Source organism: Leptonotus elevatus, chromosome 6, assembly GCF_054856555.1.
Source record: "Leptonotus elevatus isolate MCC_2025b chromosome 6, RoL_Lele_1.0, whole genome shotgun sequence".
Taxonomy (NCBI): domain Eukaryota; kingdom Metazoa; phylum Chordata; class Actinopteri; order Syngnathiformes; family Syngnathidae; genus Leptonotus; species Leptonotus elevatus.
Window position 1 is genome coordinate 20,897,616 of NC_141244.1, and position 22,450 is coordinate 20,920,065.

The window sequence follows — 22,450 nt, forward strand, 5'->3', positions numbered from 1 at the left end:
GCTACCCTGCTATATGCTAAGTTTTAGCATGGCTAGTGCACAGGGAATATTTCAGACCGCGAAGGCAACGAAAGCCTACAAAAAAACTACAAAGACTGAAATAAGACTACGAAAGACTATTAAAAGAGACTACAGGACTACAAACATGACAAAAAACACACACACTTTTGTTTTTTGTTACTGTAGTCTGCTGCTTTTATGTCAACTTATGTATTCATGTTAATGTGGCTAACTGGCTAAACGTCAACAATCAACATGCTAATGTGGACATCCTAATGTAGCTAACTAGTTTCATGTCACATACGGGCAGACTAGAACAAAAAAACACGACAAAAAGACTATGAAAAGGCTACAAAATACTTGTAAAAGCAAAAGCCCAACAAAGACATAAAAAAAGACACAACAATGAAAAGACTACAAAAGTGTGTGTGAGAGTAGTTTCAGTGGTGTGTCTTTTTTATGTCAACAGTGTGTGAGTGTTCCAGTGGGTTATATGAATTTGTCAGTGTGTGAGAGCATTTCAGTACTGTGTTTCAGTAGTCTGTGTGAGAATGTTTTAGTAGTGTGTAAGAGAATGTTTCGGTAGCGTGAGAGAGTGTTTTTAATAAGGTATGAGATCGTTTCAGCTATGTGTATATTACTCATTAAGTGCTAAGTGTTAGCCACACTCATAGCTAGCCTTGCAAATATGTTAGCATCTACTACATAGGGAAGAGATTTGGTCCTCTGTAGCAGATGGGATGGACATTCTGGCAGCAGTACTCACGGCTCCAGCCAAAGTCCTGACCCAGCTCCAGACTGATGGTAACACACTGGCCCCCATGAGTGCCCTTGGGATCGGCCCCCTTCCAATTGCTGACTGTAACTGGCTCGCTGTTGATCCAGTACCAGGCGCCGGTTAATGTGCTGCGACGCAAGCCAATCCAAGCCCGCCTTGGGACACCATCCCCAGTATACTCCTGCCGGACTTTGGCCTGCACTTGGTTGAGAAGTGGGAGAGAGGACAAGCTGACCAGGTGGAGATTCAGGTCTCGGCAGAACTTGACTGACTCCTGCCAGCCCAGAGCCTCAGAGCCAATTTCCAAAACCTCGGGCGACAGGACGCAGCCTCTGTAATCTGGCAAGGAGAGCGTTTCAATAGAATGTGAAGTGGTTCAGTTTGAGAGAGTGTTTCTTTAGTATGTGAGTGAATACATTTTCAGTAGTAAGTTTTTAGTAGTGTGAATGGGAAAGAGTTTCAGTAATATGCATGAGAGTGTGATTTTTTTGTAGCATGAGAAAGGGTTTTAGTTTTGAATGAGAATTTTTCAGTAGTGTGTTTGACAGGATTTCAGCTATGTTTGTGAGAGTGTTTTAGAAGTGAGTGTGAGAGCGGTTCATTTGGGTAGTGTGAGAATAATTTTTCAGTGGTGTGTTTTATCAGTTGTGTGGGAGAATGTATCAGTAGTTTGAGTATTTCCAAATATGTGATTTTAGCCATTAGATAGTTGTATGAGAGCATTTCAGTAGTGCGTAGAGAGCTACAGTTGTGTAGATGTGAGAGAGTTTTAGGAGAGCGTGTGACAGTGCTTTTAGTAGTATTGTGAGACCGTGTGTGAATAATTTTTAGTAGTGTGTGAGAGTGTTTAAGGAATGAGTTCGATAGCGTTTTAGTAGTTCAAGTGAAAGTGCTTCACTGGTGTGTGTGAAAGCAATTCAGTTGTGAGTAGGTTTAAAATATTTTTCAGTAGTTAGTGGGAGACTGTTTTAGTTGTGTATGTGAGAGTGTTTCAGGAGTGTGTGAGAGGGAGTGTTTTTGTGAGAGGGAGTGTTTTTGTGAGAGCATTTCAGTAATGTGTGAGAGCATTTAAGGGGTGAGTGTGATAGTTTATCAGCAGTGTTTGTGAAATCACTTCAAAGAGTACTTCAGTAGTTTGTAGGAGAGCATTCCATTAGTGAATGCGAGTAAAAAAATAAAAAATCAAGCTTCAGCATTGAAAATGAAAGAAACATATTTATGTTGTGTTAACGAGAACATATCAGTAAGTGTTGTGTGAGAGGTAATGCTGAACATTTAATGTTCTCACCTGAGGTTTGACTGACCGCAGGCGCCGGGTTCCCAAAAAGGGCGTCCTCCTTCTCTCCCATATAGTAGACGGCTATCTTGTCCGAGGTATGCCAAATGGCATTGTTGTCCAAGCTGAGCTTCACCACCGTGGAGATGTAGTCCGTCCCCGTGAGCGTTCGCCAGATGGGGTCCTCTGGTGGGCTGCTACCCACGCGGACCCCCGCGGTGAGGTCCTTGTGGACCAGGATGACGGCAAAGTTATGCGCGTCCGGTATGGTGTTGACCACGTAGCAGGAGGCCAACTCTGACTGCGGGATGAGTGGCAGGAGCAGGCCGGCCCGGTGGAGGACGACGTTACCGGGGAGCTCCAGCAGAGGCCAGCCCGGGTACGAGGAGTCCACCAAGGAAGAGTCCTCCTGGGTCACCATAACACAGTGATATGAGTGAGTTTCAGTTTTGTGTGTGAGACTGTTTCAGTAGTATATGTGAGTGAAACATGTTTTCAATTGTGTGTGCTTGGGGGGTGCACCTGAGACAGGAGTAAAGCAGTTTGGACTTGTGAGTCTTGGGTCAGCGGTGGTGGGACTAAGAAGGCCATCTTGTCATGTAGTTTGGGGGTAAGTGCGGCATAGAGCATGGAGCAGCTGCAGTTTAGTGTGACGGCAGTCACGGTACATGGGTGCCCGAAAAGAACCGCCACTGGGTGCTTCGCCCTCACTACCCTCCAGGCCTTGTCGGTGTCCAGCCAGAACTGAGCGGCATGGTAAGGCTCCAGCTCCACTTCTCTGGTATTGTTGCTGTCTCCTTCCAGGCTGACTGTATTGACTTTCTCCGCATTGACTACGATGAGCCTGAAGGGGGCAAACTCGGTCACGTAGGCGCTAACCACGTCAGGGGGTTGGGTGGTGCCCTGGATTTTGGGAACCGGCGGTACGAGGTACTCGGTGCCCAGCACGTTTACAGGAAGAACCCGAGCACTCTGCACGCTGCCCGCCTTGACGCTGACGGCGTAGACCGTGACCTGGCCAGTGCTGTTCACCCGGACCACCTTGTCGGAAATATCTTCCCGACCGAGCTCGGCGTTGCCGTAGTAGAAGAAGCGGCGTGTCTGAGCAGCGGCCAGAGTTTCCGTGTGGGTTTGTTCACGGATGGCTACGGTGACTTCTGTGTTGTCATGCAAAGCCGTCACATGCACTTGGTTGTGAGGTTCCTCCGGGTAAAAATAGGCCATGTTTTCTGGAAAGACCACCAGGAAGTTGAAACCAGAGCTGATCTGTGCTTCTACGGACCCTGAAAACAAGCATAAGGCATAAGCAAACTAAGGACCTGCTTAGTGCCCAGCGACGACTTCAGCAATAAACATACAACTGAGTTTGGAGTATGCGGTGAACCTTTTAATTGAGCGAGTTTTTACAGTATACAGGCAAGTCCGAATTGAGAGTTGCACCCATTGTGTACTACCACATTGTGCCACAACGTACCTGGCAGCACTGAGATCTACTGGGGGAGATGTAGCGTAATTAATAATAAGAAGAGGAGGCAGAAAACGTCTGTTACTAAGCGAAATTTGTATTTTAATTTGAGTATTGTCATATGCTATGTTTGTATGCACTGCTTACATTGCAAGTGTGTGTACAGTAATAGTTGTTTGAAAGATTAAATTACCATAACATCTATGCTTATTTCTTTTAGCCCGTCTAACTTCTTTCATGTGTCAAAATGCTAATGTAGTTAATTACTACCTCATAAACATGCTAATGCAAATAATTGCCTTCAAACAAATGTTGATATGTGATTTAGTTTTACAATAAACTTCAACTGGGAGTGACAACTGAATATGCGCCATGCTTTTTATTTTGAGAATCATACAAGAAAGATAAAAGAAGATATCTCCTTTTACATTTGTTGACAGCAAGAAATTAGTTAAAACCAGGTGCATGAATGATTAAGAGTAATTACTATTGGCAGAAATAAAAAAAATTCTTATGGCCTCTTGTAGATGTGGATCATGATGAAAAAAAAACTTAGTTTTTCAGAACCACACGAACAAACTTTTTCACCGTGAGAGGTTGTCATAGTAACGTCAAGTGACGTGTCTGGACTCACTTGGTTCTGTCGCCCCCCTCAGCACAAAAAGCAGTACTGCAGAGTACAGGTGACCCTTCGCGAGCATCCTGAAGAGTCAAAACAATCACTTTCAGCGTGAGACACTTCTTACAAAGGCCACAAGGTTTCACTATTGTGTTCTTTTCTGAGCACAAACGTCTCACAAGTCACATAGTGGACCCACACATACTCGCAGTTCAGCATCAATATTTATTTAAAACATTTTCAATTTTTTTTCATTATTATTACAATTTCTTCAAAACATTTATAATGTGCGGCAGTTATACAAGGATTTATGCTATTTGCAGACCGGCCCGGTCCCTATCCCATGTGAGTAGAGAGTGTCGACTGTGTAGACAAAAAAATTTATAAATTGCTCACGAGCCAATGTCAACGTACATACAGAGAAACAATGGATTGGTCACCAGCCAATTACAGAGCACATACGCCTATGGACAATTTATTCGTCTTCAATGAAGCTAGCACAGTAAGAACATATTAATTCTACACAGAAATGCTAGCACTTAGATTCAAACCCTGAACCTCAGAACAGAGAGGCAGACACTGTGTCACCGTGCTGCATTCATTAAAATGTCATTTTTACATCACATGTCCCCTTTAAAGTTAGTTAGTTTAAAAAGTGTAAAAAGCCACAATATGGTCTTACCTTCTTTTTGGCCGTGTTTGCTTCCTCATTCAAACGTCGGTGCAGTGCTTGCCAACAAACAAACAAACACAGAAGTGCACGTTTGTCAGTCAAAGCAGGATGTTTGCATGGCGTCGACAACATGGCCCTTCAAAAGCTTTCAAGGCTCGTTTTGATGCACAAAGATCACCATGAAAGCTTTTCTTGATTAAAGCTATTTTTAATTGAATTGAATGGATTCATTATGAATAGAATACCATCATTTAATATAATTTTACAAACACATACACAGTGTAGAGTCAAACGAGAGGTCACATCTCAGTGCTGTGAGACTTGATCTTTGAAGCCGAGCCGGTCATTGTGTGCTCTGCTGCGGTGCTATAATGAAGTGTGAGAGGTAGTAAAGCAGCTTTGTACACACAACAATGGCGCGTGTGTGCAGATAAAATCAGCATGGCAGCGGAAAGGTGGGGGAAGCACAAATATGAAGGTGCTAATCTCAGATAAACTCTTCAAACAACCAAACTGCATCAGTTGGGGGGGGGAACACTTTGTGACTTCAGTTTTATAACATTTTAGTCATTGATGGCAATGGGGAGACGTGTGTATGAAGGCATCACAGTGATCAAGTGGTTCGCAAGTCTGCCTCACAGTTCGAAGCAGGACTGGACTGGCACAAATAATCGGCCCTGGCATTTTGACTTAGGCCCGCCGGCCTAGCTCGATTACTGACCACCCTTGGCTACCACATAGCTCTACCACTGATGTTTATTGGTTTAGTTTGCACTCTATATTGTAAATGGATGGATGGGATGCTCCTTCTAAATTGTGGGCCCGGTCCCTCAGGGTAAAATGGAGGAAACATAATAATTGAATAGCACCACATTGGCCTAAAAGGACACCGGCCCACCGGGCATCTGCCCTGTATGCCAGATTGCCAGTCCAGCCCTAGTTTAAAAGTTCTGAGTTTGAATCTTGGCCATCTTGTGGCATTTGTATGCCATGTGTGCCCTGACATTGATTGAAAACCAGTGTTATAATAATTTTGGTTGTTTCATTATAGTTCGTTTTCATTTCATTTTGACTTTTGTTTTTAAATTCAGTTAATTTGAATTCGTTTTTACAGCAGGTTTGTAATTTATGTATTTTATTTTTTGAAAATGCTTTTGTTTTTATTAGCTTTGGTATTTGTTTAGCTTCTTCTTCTTTCTTTTTTTAACTAGGCTATCTTCCTTCTTCTGTTCGGACGTACACTGCAATAGTGAATACAGACAGACATTTCTTTTATAATGAAGAACAAAAATTCATGTACAATATTTTAGTGACCAAAATTAAAACGAAGGACATTTTAGGCCTATAGTTAATTTTATAAACGTAAAAAAAATCCATTTTACGTTTACAGCTAGTTTCTGTTTTCTTAAAGTCATTTTTGTTTTTATGTAATTGTAATTACGAATAATTGTAGTTATTCCGTTAGTTTTCCAGTACTACCACAATAACCTTGACACCTACTAAGGAAAACGCGGTACAGAAAATGAATGGATAGCTCAGTGATTCTTGATTTCGTTGCGGTCTGTGCTGTGAGTGTCGAACGAGAGGGGGCGTTTCTGTTTCTTGAATCTGGTGCTACAGAGTATGGAGTTTAGTGAGGCGACGGAGGAGAGAAGGAACAACTTATGGACCTTTCTTTATCATCTTTGAACGTCCCGAGTGTGGAATCTGAAAATGGCACAAGACGTAAGCGAGCAGATGCGGCCGCTGCTGACATCAGTAAGTTAGTTGTTGTTACTTTCTTGCTAGGCTGGCGGCGGCTAGCTGTTCATACTTCTCATCCCGTCGAAGATGCGCCAAAGACGGCGGCGTACTCGCATCAAGTGTCTCTCACTAAAGCTTCAACTAAGTTAATGCTCTTAGTGTGGAGGATGTCTGCAAAGAGACATTTGAATAGTCAACATAAACAAGAGACTCCTCCTTGTATACTTCAAGTTGACGGTTTTTTTTCCAGGAAGTGAACTCTCCTCGCGCGCATCCCTTGCATGTCCGAAGTGCCACAAGAGAGCTGCGACTTCTAAAAACCTCTTTAAAAAACGGGCTCGGCTTCACATTGGCGTGTCTTGTAAGGATGCAAAAGACATCTGTACTTACTCACCTTATATTCGGCTCGGACCACATCTACCTTACGGCATTGTATCTCCACGAAAACATCATCACTTAACTTGTTTTTCATACTTCATTACTTTCCACTACTGTTGAATCAAGATACTTAAAAGTAGTGTGTGTCGGTGTGTGTCATTTGGTTGTTCAGATGTACTCACACACATTATGGCGTTCCCTGTTGACTTGCTGACGTCATCAATGTGGTCTGACGTGGTGCGGCGTGGCGGCCTCCTCGTGAGTCGTTAAAGAGGCCGAGAAGGAGTTCAACGTTCCTCACAATTTCCTGACATCTCGTCACATGTTGTCTTGGCCTGGTGTAGAGGCTGAGGTTGTTGCCTTGGCAATGCTGTGATACTACACTGCTGTTATTTATAACTTCCTCCCATTTATCCCTTGCAAAAGAATGATGGTATCAGGGTGTTATCCATCATTTACCCCAGTAATCCTCAATCTCAGAAAAAGCTCTCAAATTTTTTTACACACATTTTTACTATCTTGTGAGCTTACTTTTTTTCTACCTTCATTTCAATGCGCAATCATTGGGCAAATCTCATTTCATTATTTGCCACCAATTTAGCCCTCCATCCTTGCTCCTCTGTTTACATCAACTCCTCCCACTAGAGATCCCATTGAAGAGTTGAAGGCATGTCCAGTATAATTGGGTCTTGATGACAGCACATTGATGTTGCTTTTGTTTTCCTACAAAGTATTTACTTCCTCAGTGTATAATTATTGAGTGTGTTTGTGTGTGTGTGTTGCAGGAGGAGGAAGCAGTGCTGGACCGAGGGAACACAAGTTCCACACTTTACACCAACTTTGAGGCGGAGGAGCTGGAGAGTGAGTGTTTGACAGTCGTGTTCTTCTCATGAAGGGCGAAAGATTCCATTTTGACATGTTGGGTGGTTAGGTCACAGGGCACTGTACGTCGGCATCCACGTCCCTTTGGGCCAACAGAAACGACGGCGCCACCGTCACCGAGGACACAGACATGAGCGGCGGAGGCAGGATCTTCCGCATGAAGATGCCTGTGAGTCACCTTCTTACGGTAGGCTTGGTCGATACTCGATAGAAGTTTTTTTTTCCAAAAATATTTTGATTTTTAAATCGACCCCCCCCCCCCTTGCTAATATGAAAAGCATTGAGATTATTCTACACAAGTTTTGCACTTTATTTTTTCTGTTTCTGGTATTTGCTTTATTTCTTCTGACACCAAACAAGCTTAGATTTTTTAGTTTGAGAGACTTATTGGTTTGTAAAAAGTTTTGTGTGTGTGTTGAGTTGTGTGTTTATCGCATATTAAATTGAAATCTCAGTAGTGAGGGGCGGGGGGGTCGCAACTAGATTATTTTTAAAAATCATTCAGCCCTAATAACATTATAGAAGGAGAAGTCAACCCCCAAATAATTTTTTGACAATTATATATTATATGCAGCCCCACTAGTCTAAATACAATATTCAGTTTATTATTGCATTAGTGGAATATTAGGTAGGAGGCAGCAAGCAGTTTTTATCAATATCAGAAGGCGACCATTTTGCCACTTGCTGAGTGCAAATGACATCACAGTTGCTCAGGTCTCAGGTAACAACCAATCACCGCTCAGCTTCAGAAAACAGGTGAGCTGTGATTGGTTGTTGCCTGAGCCCTGAGCAACTGTGATGTCATCTTAAGTCGACAGCAAGTGGCAAAATGGCCGCCCCCTGAGATGGATAAAAACGGCTGAATTTTGCTTCATAAGTCATATTCCACAAATGTAATATTAATCAGAAAGTTATGTTTAGACTAGTGAGGTCACATATATTATTGTCAAGAAATGTTTAAGGTTGACTTCCCATTTAATTGCCCAGCCCTACCCTATGCCCTTCCAGGCACGCCCTCGCAGAGAGTCCAGTTCATCTTGGGCATGGAGGACGACGACGAGGAGCATGTCCCTCACCAACTCTTCACCGAGCTGGATGAGCTGGCATTCAGGGACGGAGAAGTCTTGGAGTGGAAGGAGACGGCCAGGCGAGGACACGGTTACACCACTTTCTATTGCTGCATGCCATCTTGAGCGAGGTTTCTCATATGGCATGTATTTGTGTGGGCAGGTGGTTAAAGTTTGAGGAGGATGTGGAGGACGGAGGCGAGCGTTGGAGTAAACCTTACGTAGCCACCCTGTCGCTACACAGCCTGTTTGAGCTGCGCTCGTGCATCATGAATGGCACCGTGATACTCGACATGCGCGCTAACGGCATTGAGCAGATCGCAGGTCAGTACGCAGTCACGACATCTATTTGTAAAAAAGACTCTTTCACTTAAAGTCCCTGTAAAAGTAAAATTGTCTTCTTTTTTAGACACCACAAGAACCCTGCCAAATTTGCCAAATTTGAATGATTCAAAAAAAAAAAAGTCACCAATAATATAAGACAAAACACCAAAAAAGGAAAAGCAAAACTGAAACTGTGAAAACCAGTTTGTTTAATGAGATATTTCACTTCAGTTGAGCTCCATAAATTCACTTTACAGGGTCTTTAAATTCAAGTAAAAAAAATACAGTCTTGGAAATGTATCAAAATCAGCGACGAGGCAAAATTCTAAAGCCTAAATAAGTTTTTTTGTTTTTTTTACTATACTTGAGTACAAACACCTGAAAAACCTACATAAATACAATAAGGAATTATTTATACTCTGTTGCTTCACACCCTAACCTACTTGTTGCTGTGCAGAACATTTGAGGAACAACTTTTCGTTTTTCAGACTTGGTGATTGACAGCATGCTGGCGTCCGGTCAGCTGGACGAGCACGTCCGAGACAAGGTGAGGGAAGCCATCTTGAAGCGCCACCACCATCAGAACGAGAAGAGGCTGAGCAAGCGCATCCCGCTAGTGCGTTCCCTCGCTGACATCGGCAAGAAGTATTCTGACCCTCATCTGCTGGAACAAAATGGCAAGTGGCTGTGTTCATAATACAGTTAATTAAAATTTTAAGTTTCAGATCCACCCGCGAAGGTGAAATCTGTGATATAGGCGCCATATAAAACGTTTTTTTAAATAATTGTGGCGGTAACTTGATGACGGCCAACTACTGTGAAGTGAAGTTTCTTTCTGCTCTAGCAGGTCTTTTGGCATCCCCTCAGTCGGCTCCCGGGAACCTGGATGCTAACAAAGGGCCGGAAGCTGGCGTCAGCACCGCTAGTTGTGAAAACAGCACAGTGGACTTCAGCAAGGTGAACTCTTAAAAATCAGCCAGGAATCACAGCCAGGAATTGCAGCGTGTCACGTGCGTTTCAGGTGGACATGAACTTCATGAGGAAAATTCCTCCTGGTGCCGAAGCCTCCAACGTGCTGGTGGGGGAAGTGGACTTCCTGGAAAAGCCCATCGTTGCTTTCGTTCGACTGGCGCCCGCCGTGCTCCTATCCGGACTCACCCAGGTGCCAGTGCCCACCAGGTAAGCTCTCGCTCCTTCCAAGTGGAAAGTCACGTGACTTGACTCAAATCACTAATATTAGGACTATAATATCAGCATCATTTTCAAGATAGAGTGCCATTTGTGGCTGTCTCAGGACTCGACCAATATAAAAAAAATTGCATAATCCAAGTGCTGACTTGACTCAGATTGCTCTGCCTCCGCCAATCAGGTTCCTCTTCCTTCTGCTTGGTCCATTCGGAAAAGGTCCGCAGTACCACGAGATCGGACGTTCCATGGCGACGCTGATGACAGACGAGGTGCGAGGTTAGAAGCTGACGTAAGTCAGAAGCAGTCTTTAAAACATTTTTGCGGCTCTGTCGAAGATCTTCCATGATGTGGCCTACAAGGCCAAGGATGGCAAAGACCTGCTGTCAGGACTGGACGAGTTCCTGGATCAAGTGACCGTCCTCCCGCCGGGCGAGTGGGACCCTAGCATTCGCATTGAACCGCCCAAGAATGTCCCCTCTCAGGTTTGTGGACACACAGGCTAAATGCTAATGCTAACAATGATAACTGTTTTACATAGGTAATATTTGAGACCGGGGTTAGGGTTTCAAAGTAGGGCTTCAAGGTGGGGTTAAGTTTTCATGTAGGGCTGGCTGGCAGGTAAAATGCTTAAGCTAACAATGCTAACATTGTCTCTAGGAGAAGCGAAAGATTCCTTCTGCCCCAAATTGCTCCATCCACAGCTCTGACATCATCAAGAGGGCGGAGCATGATGTTGGCCCAGAGCTGCAGAGGACGGGAAGGTTAGTGCTTAGCTTTGTTAGCAGGATGTGGCTAGCTTTTATAGAAAGCTGTTTTAGCATTTCTTCCATATCCTTTTTGTTGTTTTTTGATATCCTCTATGCATCTCAAAGTCTTAATAGCAGGCCAAAGATACAACAGTTATTCAACAAGTGCACCCTAGTCATTCTACTTGTGCTGAACTGTCCCCCGTCTTCGCTTTTTCACCTCTCCCTCCTTGACATATGCACACTCATCGCCGACAACGAGGCGCTCTAAAGTGGCCACACCGACGGTCTATGTAAAGGGAAGACGCATTTTCAGGATGTAGGCATAGCTAGTTAGCTAGCTGTACGTCGCTGCTAATGTGAATTCTTATACAGTGGGGGTGGGGGTTAACTCGTGCCGGATTCTAAAGTGCGTCATGTTGCACAGTTAGCCACGGTAAAAAAAAAAAAATCAGGAAAACTAAAATCTATGCGCAAATGCTAAATATGCTACATTCTCGGTCTTGTTTGCAGCGCGTCTCCTCAAACATGTTCAATATATTAAGATAAAAATCTAATGGCTTTTATACATGTGCCAGGCTTTTTGGCGGTCTGGTCAAGGACATCCAGAGAAAGGCCCCCTTTCTACTCAGTGACCTGACAGATGCCTTCAGCCTGCAGTGTTTGGCGTCCATCCTCTTCCTGTACTGCGCCTGCATGTCGCCCGTCATCACCTTCGGAGGCCTGCTGGGAGAAGCTACCCAAGGAAACATAGTAAGAACCACAAACACATATAAAGGGTGCCACGTGGAGAAGCCCACAGTGACATCATCATTCCTAGACACCTTTTATGTCTGTTGCAGAGCGCCATTGAATCTCTGTTTGGGGCGTCCCTGACGGGCGTGACCTACTCTTTGTTTGCGGGTCAGCCACTTACCATTCTGGGCAGTACCGGACCTGTCCTGGTTTTTGAGAAGATCCTCTTCAAGTTCTGCTGGTGAGTCGAGTCCTGGTGACATTTTAGGGAGGTGTGGTGTGTTTACTCACTGCTGCCCCCTACTGGAGATTATTTATGACCGTGACGCCACAATGCTGGCGGCTGCTCTGTTCTTGTTGCTGGGCGGATTATTGGCTCACTTCCGTTTATATAAATGCTTTGTAATGTTTATATAAACCTCTTATTTGGTAAGAATATTTTCAGCTTTGGAGTAAATTCATTATGTATGTCACCTAATTACAAACAGAGCTGGAGGTGCCACAAAATTAGAAATGTACATGCAGGATTTAAATTGTTTGTGGTGTTAGCGCCAAGGCTAGTCAGATTCTTCTGGTGTTTACAAGCTGATCACCCTCCATATCTCTAGAGGGAGCCCTTGCACTATTGCAAACTATTCTTAAATGTAGGTAAGTACGCCAAACACTTTTACAAGTTTGTGGCTCTGAAGCATTCCAACAAACAAAAAGTTAAAAGCCAAACACAGAAGATACATTTTCATGGATTTTTATTGAGTCTGCAATTGAGGCCTGGCGTGATGCTCACTGGGTGAAAAGCAGGAATCCGCTGAAGGTGGTGTGGTGGTTGCTGTTGTCCCAGACCTGCGTGTTGTGCCACAGATTCAGTGAGAGCTTGTCACCCTTTTCCAGCAGCAAAGTGCCGCCGTTGGACGCCGTGTCACTGCCCTCGCCCGACTTCTGCTCGTGGGCGATGAGCTGCACCCCGGCGTTGTTCTTATACAGCACGGCGCTCATGGGGAAGTCGGTGGGCGCGTTGGCGGTAAAGCGGATGTAGTAGACACCGCGTACGGGCGCCGTGAAATCACCTGGAGTAGGTGAGCAAGCATTAAGAAACTGTTATGATCGCAGGAACCAGTGGCAGCGCATTAGTAATTGATGCCCCACTCTCTTGACCACTGACCTGTGGCCGGGTTGTAAGCTTCACCAATATTGGTGAGGACGTCCTTGAAGAGGAGCTTCTTCATTCCGGACGTTGTCTTTTGGAGGCCATTACCGCCCAGAGACGCCGCAAACGCCACCTTGGGCACATCTATAGCAGAACAACAAAAATACAATTGGCGCGTCATTAGGGGATCTTTTTCATAAAGCAGGATGGCCAAATATTTCAGACTGACTTCTCATCTCTCTCAGCTCCGTCTCGGTGCTCTCCATTCGTTCTTTGAGTTCTGCCGACACACAATGATGAGTTCCACTTTAAACATGGCAATGTGTTGGGGAGAAAACAAAACAAACCTGTGTTTTCCGTTTGGAGCTGTGTCATCGAAGCCTTAAGGTTCTTCATCTCAGACTCGACGTCAAACTCCATCGGAGCTTCATCGATCCTTCAGAGGGAACGTGCAAACGCAGATGATCATTGGGATGTTTCGGGTGTAAGCGGGACTGGAGGCCTCGGTCATATGGCCTTATAATCAAATCTTTTTTTTCTTCACAAAAATCAGATTTAGAATTTTATTCCTATGATGCTAGTTTTTTTTTCTTGGCTTAGTTCTGGCTGACATTCGCTGTTCATTTTCATCATAAAAGAGGTTGTATATGGATTATCGCTCATTCTTGTTTCATCATCTAAGAAGACGCTACAGTGTAATGTGTATACTTTGTCTTCTCTTTTCTAGCTGATGGGAGGATTTGGGCTGTTCATCAACTAGCCTTAGCAGATACCTTTAAGGGCCTGCATTGCTTGTCATTTTGTTATGTTTAAAGATAGAATTGCATATTTTGCAAATTACTATGCCGGCTCTTTTGTATTAAAATATTTCCACACGCGTCAGGGAGCTAATTTGTTTTTTTGTGAGGCCTCCGTGTTGTTACAGCCAAAACACGTGATGGTGATTAATTAATTGACTTCAAACTTTAACCCTCATTGCGAAATGGCAAAGCTAATATCAACTAATCGGTTCAACGATGCTGGTATATCGCATTTACGAAGAATATCAAGTGGAAGTCAACCTTAAACATTTCTTGACAATAATATGTTATATGTGACCTCACTAGTCTAAATATATTGATAATCTAAGTATAATACATTTTTGGAATATGAGTTATGAAGCAAAATCCAGCCATCTCAGGGGCGGCCATTTTGCCACCTGCTGTCGACTGAAGATGACATCAATGTTGCTCAGGGCTCAGGCAACAACCAATCAGAGCTCATCTTTTTTTCCCTGAAGCTGCACTGTGATTGGTTGTTACCTGAGACCTGCGCAACATTGATGTCATCATCAGTCGACAGCAAGTAGCAAAATGGCCGCCCCCTGAAATGGATGGACTTCCACTTTAAGAAATGTTTAACATCTTTCCATACAGTGGGAAAACCAGAAATCCGCTGAAGGTGCTGTGGTGGTTGCTGTTGTCCCAGATCTGCGTGTTGTGCCACAGCACCATCTTCAGCTTGTCTCCCTTCTCCAGCAGCAGGGCGGCGCCGTTGGACGCCGTGTCGCTGCCCTGCCCCGACGGCTGCTCGTGGACAATGAGCTGGATCTCGACATTGTTCTTGTACATCACGGCACTCATGGTGAAGTCGGTGGGTGCGTTGGCGGTGAAGCGGATGTAGTAAACGCCCCGAATGGGTGCGGTGAACTCGCCTGGAGGACGTGGACAACGTTGGTGATAATCACAATGTCTCATGGCAGCGACTGTGCGGGCTTACCTGTCTCCGCATTATAAGCCCCCCCGACATTGGTCAAGACGTCCCTGTAGATCAGATCTCTGTTTCCGGATGTCGTCTTCTGGGCGCCGTTTCCCCCCAGAGAGGCAGCAAAGGCAATCTTGGGAGTTTCTGTTCAAGTGATGGTTTAAATATGGGTTGATCTAGAATCCATAATGTGAAAGGGGTTACAGTCAAAAGCCCCTTTTACACTTTTAAGATGGCTTATTCATTGGGGTTTACTACATACTGTAGTATCAGTGGCAGGCAATGGAAGAGTGAAGTTTAACGCCCAAGAGCAATTGTATCTGAATTCATCTAATTATTTGAATGCGCAAATCTGCGACAGCCGTGTGACAGGGCAATGTCCAGCTTGTGTGACTTCTGTTGGAAAGACACATTCTACCATTATGACTATTTGATTCCCCTCACAGGTTGAATAAAGTCTGTGTTTGTCAATTTGCCGAAACGTCAACGTGAAAGGGGAATTTATTCCAGAACCAGACTCACCTTGGACTGTGTTCAACTCCCTCTCAGCCCTCTCCAGACGCTGCATCATGGCTGTTACCACAGAGACACACAAGTCACAATGAGCAAGTGCAGATCATTTGGTTAGCAATGTGACACTAGCAACGTGTTTGCGTCAGCGACACCTCGTCTGTCGGCCTTCAGGTCCTCCATAGCCGCCCGGATGCCGTCCAGCTCGGCCCGGCGGTCCAGCGGCTGAGCCGGGCCGCATCGCGCAACCACCACTGATAGCAACAGCACAACTGAGACACGTACAAACATGATGACAGACCAGAGATGAGATGGTGGCGTCGCAGACTTTTGTAGGGAGACGGGCTATGGTCTTTGCACCGGCGACATTTGACCTGTCAATATTGGCTTTGGATAAGAATGGTTGATGTAACAACGTACATACTGGATGCTATCAGGACTTTGCATAGCAAGTATTGATGTGGTCAGGGTCCAGCTAATCATAAATCTGCTTCTTTTAAAAAAAAAAAAAAAAGCTTTCATGTGAAGGTTAAGAATCTGACACAACAAACTGCCAATAAACTTTCTTTCCAGCATGCAGCACACAGTCTAAAGACCCTTTCACTCTGACCATCTGAGCTCCATTTGAACTTAAAGTGCAGTGTGAAAAGGGCTAAACAAGATTGTTCCATATGTCCTCCTCAGTGACTACGGCCTGTGCTACTTGTCCCTGCGGACCAGCATCGGGCTGTGGACTGCCTTCATGTGCCTGCTGCTGGTGGCCACCGACGCCAGCTCCCTGGTCTGCTACATCACGCGCTTCACCGAGGAGGCCTTCGCCGCCCTCATCTGCTTCATCTTCATCTTCGAGGCCCTGGAGAAGCTGCTGCACCTGGGGCACGTCTACCCGGTCAGCAATGCCAACAACCTGGACAATCTGACTTTTTACACGTAAGTCAGAAATAGGGCTGTCAAACGATTACATTTTTTAAATCAGATTAATCACAATAAAGCTTTTTAATCAGCATTTTTTATTGCCAAATTTGAAGAGCACTTGTTATGTGCTAATTTTATTGACATTGGACGTCTCACCCTAACCTTTTTTTTTAATTAAAACATTTTTATGCAGTGGCACGCTCATCCTCCTCTTTTTCTAATCAGCTAATTAATTGCATAATTTAAAATGGGTACAAAAAATTACCCCCAATAGTTTGACATAAACAAATATTCTGAATGTCATACATTTATGAAATGCTTTACTTTAATGCATGTAGTAATGTTTATTGCTCAAACACAACCTGTGATACCTTTAACGTAACCGTCCGCTGTTAGCTAAAGGATCCTCTGCGCTCAAAATGAATAGGGTGATTAATCTGCGTTAATACATGATTAATGCAATATTTTTTTGTGATTAATTAATTAGTTAACGCTTTAACTTTCACAGCACTAGTCAGAACTCAACAAAGCATGATTACATAAGACTCAGGTGTTCTATTAGTGCGCCGTAACATGCACTCAATTGTCCTAATAAACATTAATGGATATCAAGGATATTTAATAAATGCTCAAACGGGGGGGGGGGGGGGGAAATCAGATTTTATTTTAAAGCCATTTTGGCTAACTCTGCCCCTACCAATCACTAAGGCTCTTGTAGCATTTTGCACTAGACCTTCTCGACCTAACTTGTGCTGCAGGTGTGGATGTTCTCATCCCGCCAATGCCACCGCTGAGATGCGTCAGATTTGGAGGAGCTGGGGCTACAACTCGTCGGCGAGCATCCCATGGGAGCAGCTGAGTGTGAAGGTGACGCAAATCCTCTGGAATATCTCGTATGCGCACTTGATGCAGAATCGGGAGACACAAGGAGAACCCCCAACCGAGTTTCTCTTTCTCTTGCAGCACTGTCAGAACTTGCGCGGTGAATTTGTGGGCTCGGCTTGCAGCCAAGACGGGCCCTTCGTCCCTGACGTCCTGTTCTGGTCCGTCATTCTCTTCTTCACTACCTTCTTCTTGTCTACATTCCTCAAAGACTTCAAGAACAAGAGATTTTTCCACACAAAGGTGGGTTTCACTTCCTGTGATCTTCCACATCTAAGATTTAGCACTGAGAAAGCCTTTCGGTGAAATGTGCTCAACAACCAAGAAGAGTCCAGAGGCCTCCATTCACCTTTTGCTGTTTTTGACGAACAGGTTCGATCGACCATCAGCGACTTTGCCATCTTCCTGACCATCTTGTTAATGGTGCTGATGGATTATCTGGTGGGAATTCCATCTCCCAAGCTCAGTGTCCCGGACCGCTTCCAGGTAACGCCGAATTACAGACTGTGAGCACGGGCCGGGGATGCAAATGATCACAGTGATTGTCTAATGTGTAAAAATAACAACAACAAAATATGATTATCATATCTGAAGGTTTCACCTAACTTGTCAACAATGAACAATGGCTAAAAAGACTATTAGTATTAACTTCCTTCCCCCCAAAACTGCGATGCCAGAGGAGAGAAATTCTGATAATGAATCTGATTTGGACATGGTCGGGGTGAAAAAAGGCAGGAAATTCTGTTTTCAGAAGGAAGCACGAAATTTGCTTATGTTACTACACCCTAAAAGTAAAATTTACCAAAACAAGGGTTAAATTTGACCCATCGAGTGGTACTTAAGTGTCTGACAAATCCTTTGGTTAAAACAACCACTCTAGAATGGTAGGTGTTTTCAACCAATATATATTGTTGATTGGGCCAACCGATACAAATTGGTCATTTTGACCAAGATATTGGTTAATCTGCGTTAGAGGCTGGCATTTTTCCGGGAATCTCGTGAAAAAATACCACTGATTGTCACACCCATCTGAATGGGGCGAAATTTGTTCTTCGCATCTGACCCATCCCCTGAGGGAGCGTGAGCAGCAGCAGGTACGGCGCTCGGGAATCATTTGTTGATCTAACCCCCCAATTCCAACCCATAATGCTGAGTGTTAAGCAGGGAGACAAATGGGTCTCATTTTTATAGTCATTGGTATGACCCGGCCAGGGATTGAACCCACAACCTCCCAGTCTCAAGGTACACTCTACCACTAGGCCACTGAGCTGGTCACGCCTATAGTGATCTATCTCGACACATATTTCCATTTTTAAACTATATTATTTATATATGATAATCTATTGTAACACTTATAATAATTAATAAATACATTTAGAATATAATAAATAGGTAGTGCTGGAGTGTAGCGCTAGTTTCCCATTTCAAACACAGTTTCTGTATAGGTTAAATATTTCATCAGTAATACGTGATGTGTGTTTCAGCCTACTTCCGACAATCGTGGTTGGCTCATCTCGCCATTGGGCCCCAACCCCTGGTGGTCGCTGCTGGCTGCCGGCATTCCCGCTCTGCTCTGCACCATCCTTATCTTCATGGACCAGCAGATCACCGCTGTCATCGTGAACAGGAAGGAAAACAAGCTGACGGTGAGACCCCGACCTACCATGCCAGTGCTAGTGTTGCAAAGGGGTGGAACATTTTCAATACATTTCCATGGGAATTTGGAAATACAGTGAACCTACTGTTTTGTGGTACATAAGGTCCGGTCACGAATGGCGAAAATCTGCGTAGTAAGTAATAAAGGCCCATCCAAAAATGTTTGTAATTGCCTATCGATGCCACAAGATAGCGAAAAATCATTTAAAATGGAGAGGACCATAAAGCATCAAAACCAAGCATCAAGCATGTAACCCAAGTTACATAAATGACTGTAGTTCATTTATTCTCTACAAACAAACCAGCTTCACATAAAGCTAATCAATAGTATTAGCTAGCGTAGAAAGCATTGAAATGAAGCTTTTCTTCTTACTTAGCCTTCCAAAAATTTCATTAAATTCCATTCATTCACATAGAAGGTTTCCAAATTCCAAATTCCCTCAATTTTGCAAATCTAGCAAGCATGTCCGCCGCTTAACCTCTGGTGGGCGTGTGCTTCCTCCAGAAAGGCTGCGGCTACCATTTGGACCTGCTGCTGGTGTCGCTGATGATAGCCGTGTGCTCCATCATGGGCCTTCCGTGGTTCGTGGCGGCGACTGTCCTCTCCATCACGCATGTCAACAGCTTGAAGCTGGAGTCGACGTGCGCGGCCCCGGGCGAGCAGCCCAAGTTCCTGGGCGTCCGGGAACAGCGCTTCACCGGCTTCATGATCTTCCTCCTCATGGGCTGCTCCGTCTTCATGACGTCCATCCTCAAGGTGAGCATCACGTCATCTGTCTGAGCTGATGTTTTTGGCTCAGCTGCCATGACTGTTTTTACCGCCTCATCCATTGCCCTCAGTTCATCCCGATGCCCGTTCTGTACGGTGTGTTCCTCTACATGGGCGTGTCCTCGCTCAAAGGCATTCAGGTGCGTGTCTTAGTCCACCTGTCCACCACATTTTTTTAATTCATCATTTTGACTTAAAAAAAAAAATCGGTTCAGTTAGTTTACTTTTTTTTTGGAGTGGGTTAGTTAGTTTTAATTATTATTAGTATTTAAATATATAAAGTGTTTGTGAAGTGCAAGATAAAGTAAACTACAATTCCCAAACAACTATTCAGCCTTCTTCTTTATGACCAAACAGTAATACCGAAATAAATACTTTAGTAATAACAATAAACCCTGAAAGCCCAGTATGAAGTATGAAATTAATTGACAAAGATAAACATAGGACATTTTTGACATAATTATAGTTTTAAATAGTTTTGTAAACGTAAAATGTAGTGTCAGTTACTTTTATTTGTTATTAAAAGCACTCTAGTTTTTATTTGTTTTTGTTAACGAAAATGTTTTATTTCTGTTTTTGTTGTAGGTCTTTTTTTAGGTCTTTAGTTTTCCTTAACTATATTAACCCAGCCCTAGTCTCTCCTGGTCTTGTGCAGCTCTTCGACCGCATCCAACTGTTCGCCATGCCGGCCAAGCATCAGCCGGACCTTATCTACCTTCGCTACGTGCCGCTGAGGAAGGTCTACGCCTTCACTGCTGTGCAGCTCTCCTGCCTGATCGCATTGTGGCTCATTAAAACCTCTGCTATCGCCGTTGTCTTCCCCATGATGGTGAGATAATGGCCAGGTCACATGGTATCATCATGCCGCCGCCTCACAAACAGTGCCCTCGCTGTGCTCACAGGTTCTGGCGCTAGTGTTCATCCGGAAACTTCTGGACTTCGGCTTCAGCAAGCGAGAGCTGAGCTGGCTGGATGACCTCATACCGGAGAGCAAGAAGAAGAAAGATGACGACAAGGAGAAGAAGAAGAAGAGGGACAAGGAAGTGAGCACGTCATGACCATGTGACAACCACATGACCATAAGTCACCATGTAAATACATGATCATGTGGTCCGCAGTCCAGCAGCCTTTGTGACATTTCTGTCCCATTTCCCAGGGTGCCGAGTGGAATTTGAAGGGGGCGGTGGACAACTCTGCGTTCGACGACGATGCAAAAGTCGTCAATGACCCTGTGAAAAGTGTGAAACCATGGTGAATCAGCCTCAGAAACGTCACATGTGTGTGCGTGTGACTGTGTGTCGTCACCACAGACACGCCTAAACGTGTGTGCATGTGTGTGCATGTATTGGTAGGACAGACCCGTCTGAGGTGAACATCTCATGCGAGTTGGGTAAAAGTGACTTCTGGAAGTCTCTCTCCATGATGCCGAACGCCAACAAATCTCTGAAGCCAGGCAGCAGGTTAGCTTGTGTACTGATGATGTTGTTCTTGATGTTATTGATGCTGGCATGCAATTATGAAAGTGTGTAGTTGTGATAAAAAGAACGCTGTCTAGCTAAAACAAAATGGCAGCGCTAGCAATACTAAGCTAGCATTACCACTGTAAACAAGCCAATGTTAACTTACTCTGTCTCTTCTTGCTGTTAATTATGCTGTATCTCTACCTCAGTGCTGCCCTTTTTGTTGCAACTGGACTTGGTTCTACACTGAAGGCGCACAATCCTAAATTCTGACTTCGATTCTGTAAAAATCCTAAGCAAAATTGGTAGTGTGAAAATTTGGAGGATCAACCGCATTATAGATTACTGTATGTCATTGATGATGTCACAAATTAATGGCGGATGTCGTTGAGAATAATGTTGTCACTGTACCCTACAGTCAGGAGCCCGTGCCCAGCGTGAGCGTGGCGCTTGAAGAGGATGTGAGAGTCCCAGACGTCGAGACAGCGTTATGACCCGCAAGTGCGCGTCAAAACCATGAGAGGGTGCCGCCATGCCTACTGAGTCAAAGTTGAAGATGACTAGGAGATGACACCAAATTGTTTTCTTGATTTTTTTTTAATTCATGTTTTATGGTGAAATGTGTTTGTATAATCCCACAAAAAAATATGTTTAGATAGTTTTCTTTCACCTTTTAGAGACATTGTTTTATTTATATAGATACTTTATAGAATACTACTGTTTATGTGTATCTGTAATTATATGCTCTGTGTTAGAGATTTTGTGTTCTTCCATTTTACACTTGAGGACTCCCCAAGATGCTCAAAGGTTTTAGGTCTGGAAACATGCTTGGCCATTCCAGGAGATCATTTTATGCGCCACTCATTACGATACCATCCAGTGCCCTTGCTTTGCCTGCAACCCTACTTGTGCAAACATATGTGCTTATGTAACTTTTGCATAATATTGATTGTACATAGATGTATAATATTATACAATTGGCATTATTGCACAGTGTTTAAGTTAAGTTAAACAATAAGACTACTGTACTTTAGTCTAAAACTTCCTCAATGGCTCAAGTTATTTGTTTTGTAGTGAAATAAATAAATGAATAAAAAGTTGTTTATTGATATTTTGTGAATGATTTAGACTTACGTGACTGAATTCGAGTGAGGCTATTTGCTTTGAAAGCATTATATTGTCATTTCCTGTTTCTGCTTTTACAACGAAAATAGTTTCGACACACATATTTGATGAATTAACACTTAAATTGTCAAGAATATTGTTGACCAATATCATTAATATGATTTCATTTCAAAAGCAGCATTCAAACAGATTTATAGAAAAAATAAAAATAACTTAATGTATCATATTAACTTTTTTCTCTCTTTTTTTTTTTTAAACCCTGAACAGAATTATATTTTATTAGGTGTTGTGGTGCTACATGTATGGTTTGTAATTATTATTCAGTTATCTTCGACTAGACGTCGAGTTGTAAAGTTGTCCGTATTTATTATT

General features: G+C 43.7%; 3 protein-coding genes across 9 annotated transcripts; 1 reads left to right on the forward strand and 2 right to left on the reverse strand.

Moving 5' to 3' along the window:
- Positions 1 to 11: 11 nt before the first annotated feature.
- LOC147172676 (IgGFc-binding protein-like) lies at positions 12 to 7,225 on the reverse strand. 5 transcript variants are annotated; one of them, XM_086079393.1, is made up of 6 exons: positions 7,115 to 7,225; positions 4,821 to 4,867; positions 4,154 to 4,221; positions 2,577 to 3,337; positions 2,067 to 2,463; positions 12 to 1,117 (listed from the first exon to the last, which is right to left on the reverse strand). In XM_086079393.1, exons 2-6 carry the CDS (start codon positions 4,847 to 4,849, stop codon positions 702 to 704), a joined length of 1,671 nt encoding a protein of 556 aa, XP_085935519.1. In that variant the 5' UTR covers positions 4,850 to 4,867; positions 7,115 to 7,225; the 3' UTR covers positions 12 to 701. The 5 variants fall into 5 exon arrangements, with proteins under 5 accessions (XP_085935519.1, XP_085935520.1, XP_085935523.1 ...); XM_086079394.1 differs by lacking the exon at positions 7,115 to 7,225 and adding an exon at positions 6,949 to 7,108; XM_086079397.1 differs by lacking the exon at positions 7,115 to 7,225 and adding an exon at positions 6,945 to 7,108.
- Positions 6,379 to 22,086, forward strand: LOC147172677 (sodium bicarbonate cotransporter 3-like). 3 transcript variants are annotated; one of them, XM_086079390.1, is made up of 25 exons: positions 6,379 to 6,569; positions 7,718 to 7,793; positions 7,864 to 8,001; positions 8,823 to 8,961; positions 9,045 to 9,205; positions 9,694 to 9,882; positions 10,050 to 10,162; positions 10,227 to 10,384; positions 10,575 to 10,662; positions 10,729 to 10,875; positions 11,051 to 11,154; positions 11,718 to 11,892; positions 11,982 to 12,115; positions 15,956 to 16,201; positions 16,945 to 17,053; positions 17,150 to 17,311; positions 17,441 to 17,554; positions 18,553 to 18,714; positions 19,230 to 19,481; positions 19,565 to 19,633; positions 20,149 to 20,322; positions 20,396 to 20,536; positions 20,650 to 20,744; positions 20,846 to 20,953; positions 21,372 to 22,086. In XM_086079390.1, exons 1-25 carry the CDS (start codon positions 6,525 to 6,527, stop codon positions 21,445 to 21,447), a joined length of 3,375 nt encoding a protein of 1,124 aa, XP_085935516.1. In that variant the 5' UTR covers positions 6,379 to 6,524; the 3' UTR covers positions 21,448 to 22,086. The 3 variants fall into 3 exon arrangements, with proteins under 3 accessions (XP_085935516.1, XP_085935517.1, XP_085935518.1); XM_086079391.1 differs by having other exon boundaries at positions 10,053 to 10,162; XM_086079392.1 differs by having other exon boundaries at positions 7,864 to 7,983.
- Positions 12,604 to 15,595, reverse strand: LOC147172678 (complement C1q tumor necrosis factor-related protein 4-like). Its single transcript, XM_086079398.1, has 8 exons — positions 15,427 to 15,595; positions 15,284 to 15,334; positions 14,777 to 14,905; positions 14,432 to 14,711; positions 13,366 to 13,454; positions 13,248 to 13,298; positions 13,034 to 13,162; positions 12,604 to 12,938 (listed from the first exon to the last, which is right to left on the reverse strand). Exons 1-8 carry the CDS (start codon positions 15,560 to 15,562, stop codon positions 12,655 to 12,657), a joined length of 1,149 nt encoding a protein of 382 aa, XP_085935524.1. The 5' UTR covers positions 15,563 to 15,595; the 3' UTR covers positions 12,604 to 12,654.
- Positions 22,087 to 22,450: the final 364 nt, after the last annotated feature.

Bases quoted from the DNA above. Each gene is read 5' to 3' on its own strand.
- LOC147172676 (XM_086079393.1), bottom strand. From the start codon at position 4,849: ATGAGGAAGCAAACACGGCCAAAAAGAAG. The intron at 4,222-4,820 runs GTAAGACCATAT...TTGACTCTTCAG, and splicing joins CAAACACGGCCAAAAAGAAG to GATGCTCGCGAAGGGTCACC. The intron at 2,464-2,576 runs GTGCACCCCCCA...ATGGTGACCCAG, and splicing joins CTGCTTTACTCCTGTCTCAG to GAGGACTCTTCCTTGGTGGA.
- LOC147172677 (XM_086079390.1), top strand. From the start codon at position 6,525: ATGGCACAAGACGTAAGCGAGCAGATGCGGCCGCTGCTGACATCA. The intron at 10,876-11,050 runs GTTTGTGGACAC...CATTGTCTCTAG, and splicing joins CCAAGAATGTCCCCTCTCAG to GAGAAGCGAAAGATTCCTTC. The intron at 20,954-21,371 runs GTTAGCTTGTGT...TGTACCCTACAG, and splicing joins TCTCTGAAGCCAGGCAGCAG to TCAGGAGCCCGTGCCCAGCG.
- LOC147172678 (XM_086079398.1), bottom strand. From the start codon at position 15,562: ATGTTTGTACGTGTCTCAGTTGTGCTGTTGCTATCAGTGGTGGTTGCG. The intron at 14,906-15,283 runs GTGAGTCTGGTT...TCACTTGAACAG, and splicing joins GGAGTTGAACACAGTCCAAG to AAACTCCCAAGATTGCCTTT. The intron at 14,712-14,776 runs GTAAGCCCGCAC...CACGTCCTCCAG, and splicing joins GGCTTATAATGCGGAGACAG to GCGAGTTCACCGCACCCATT.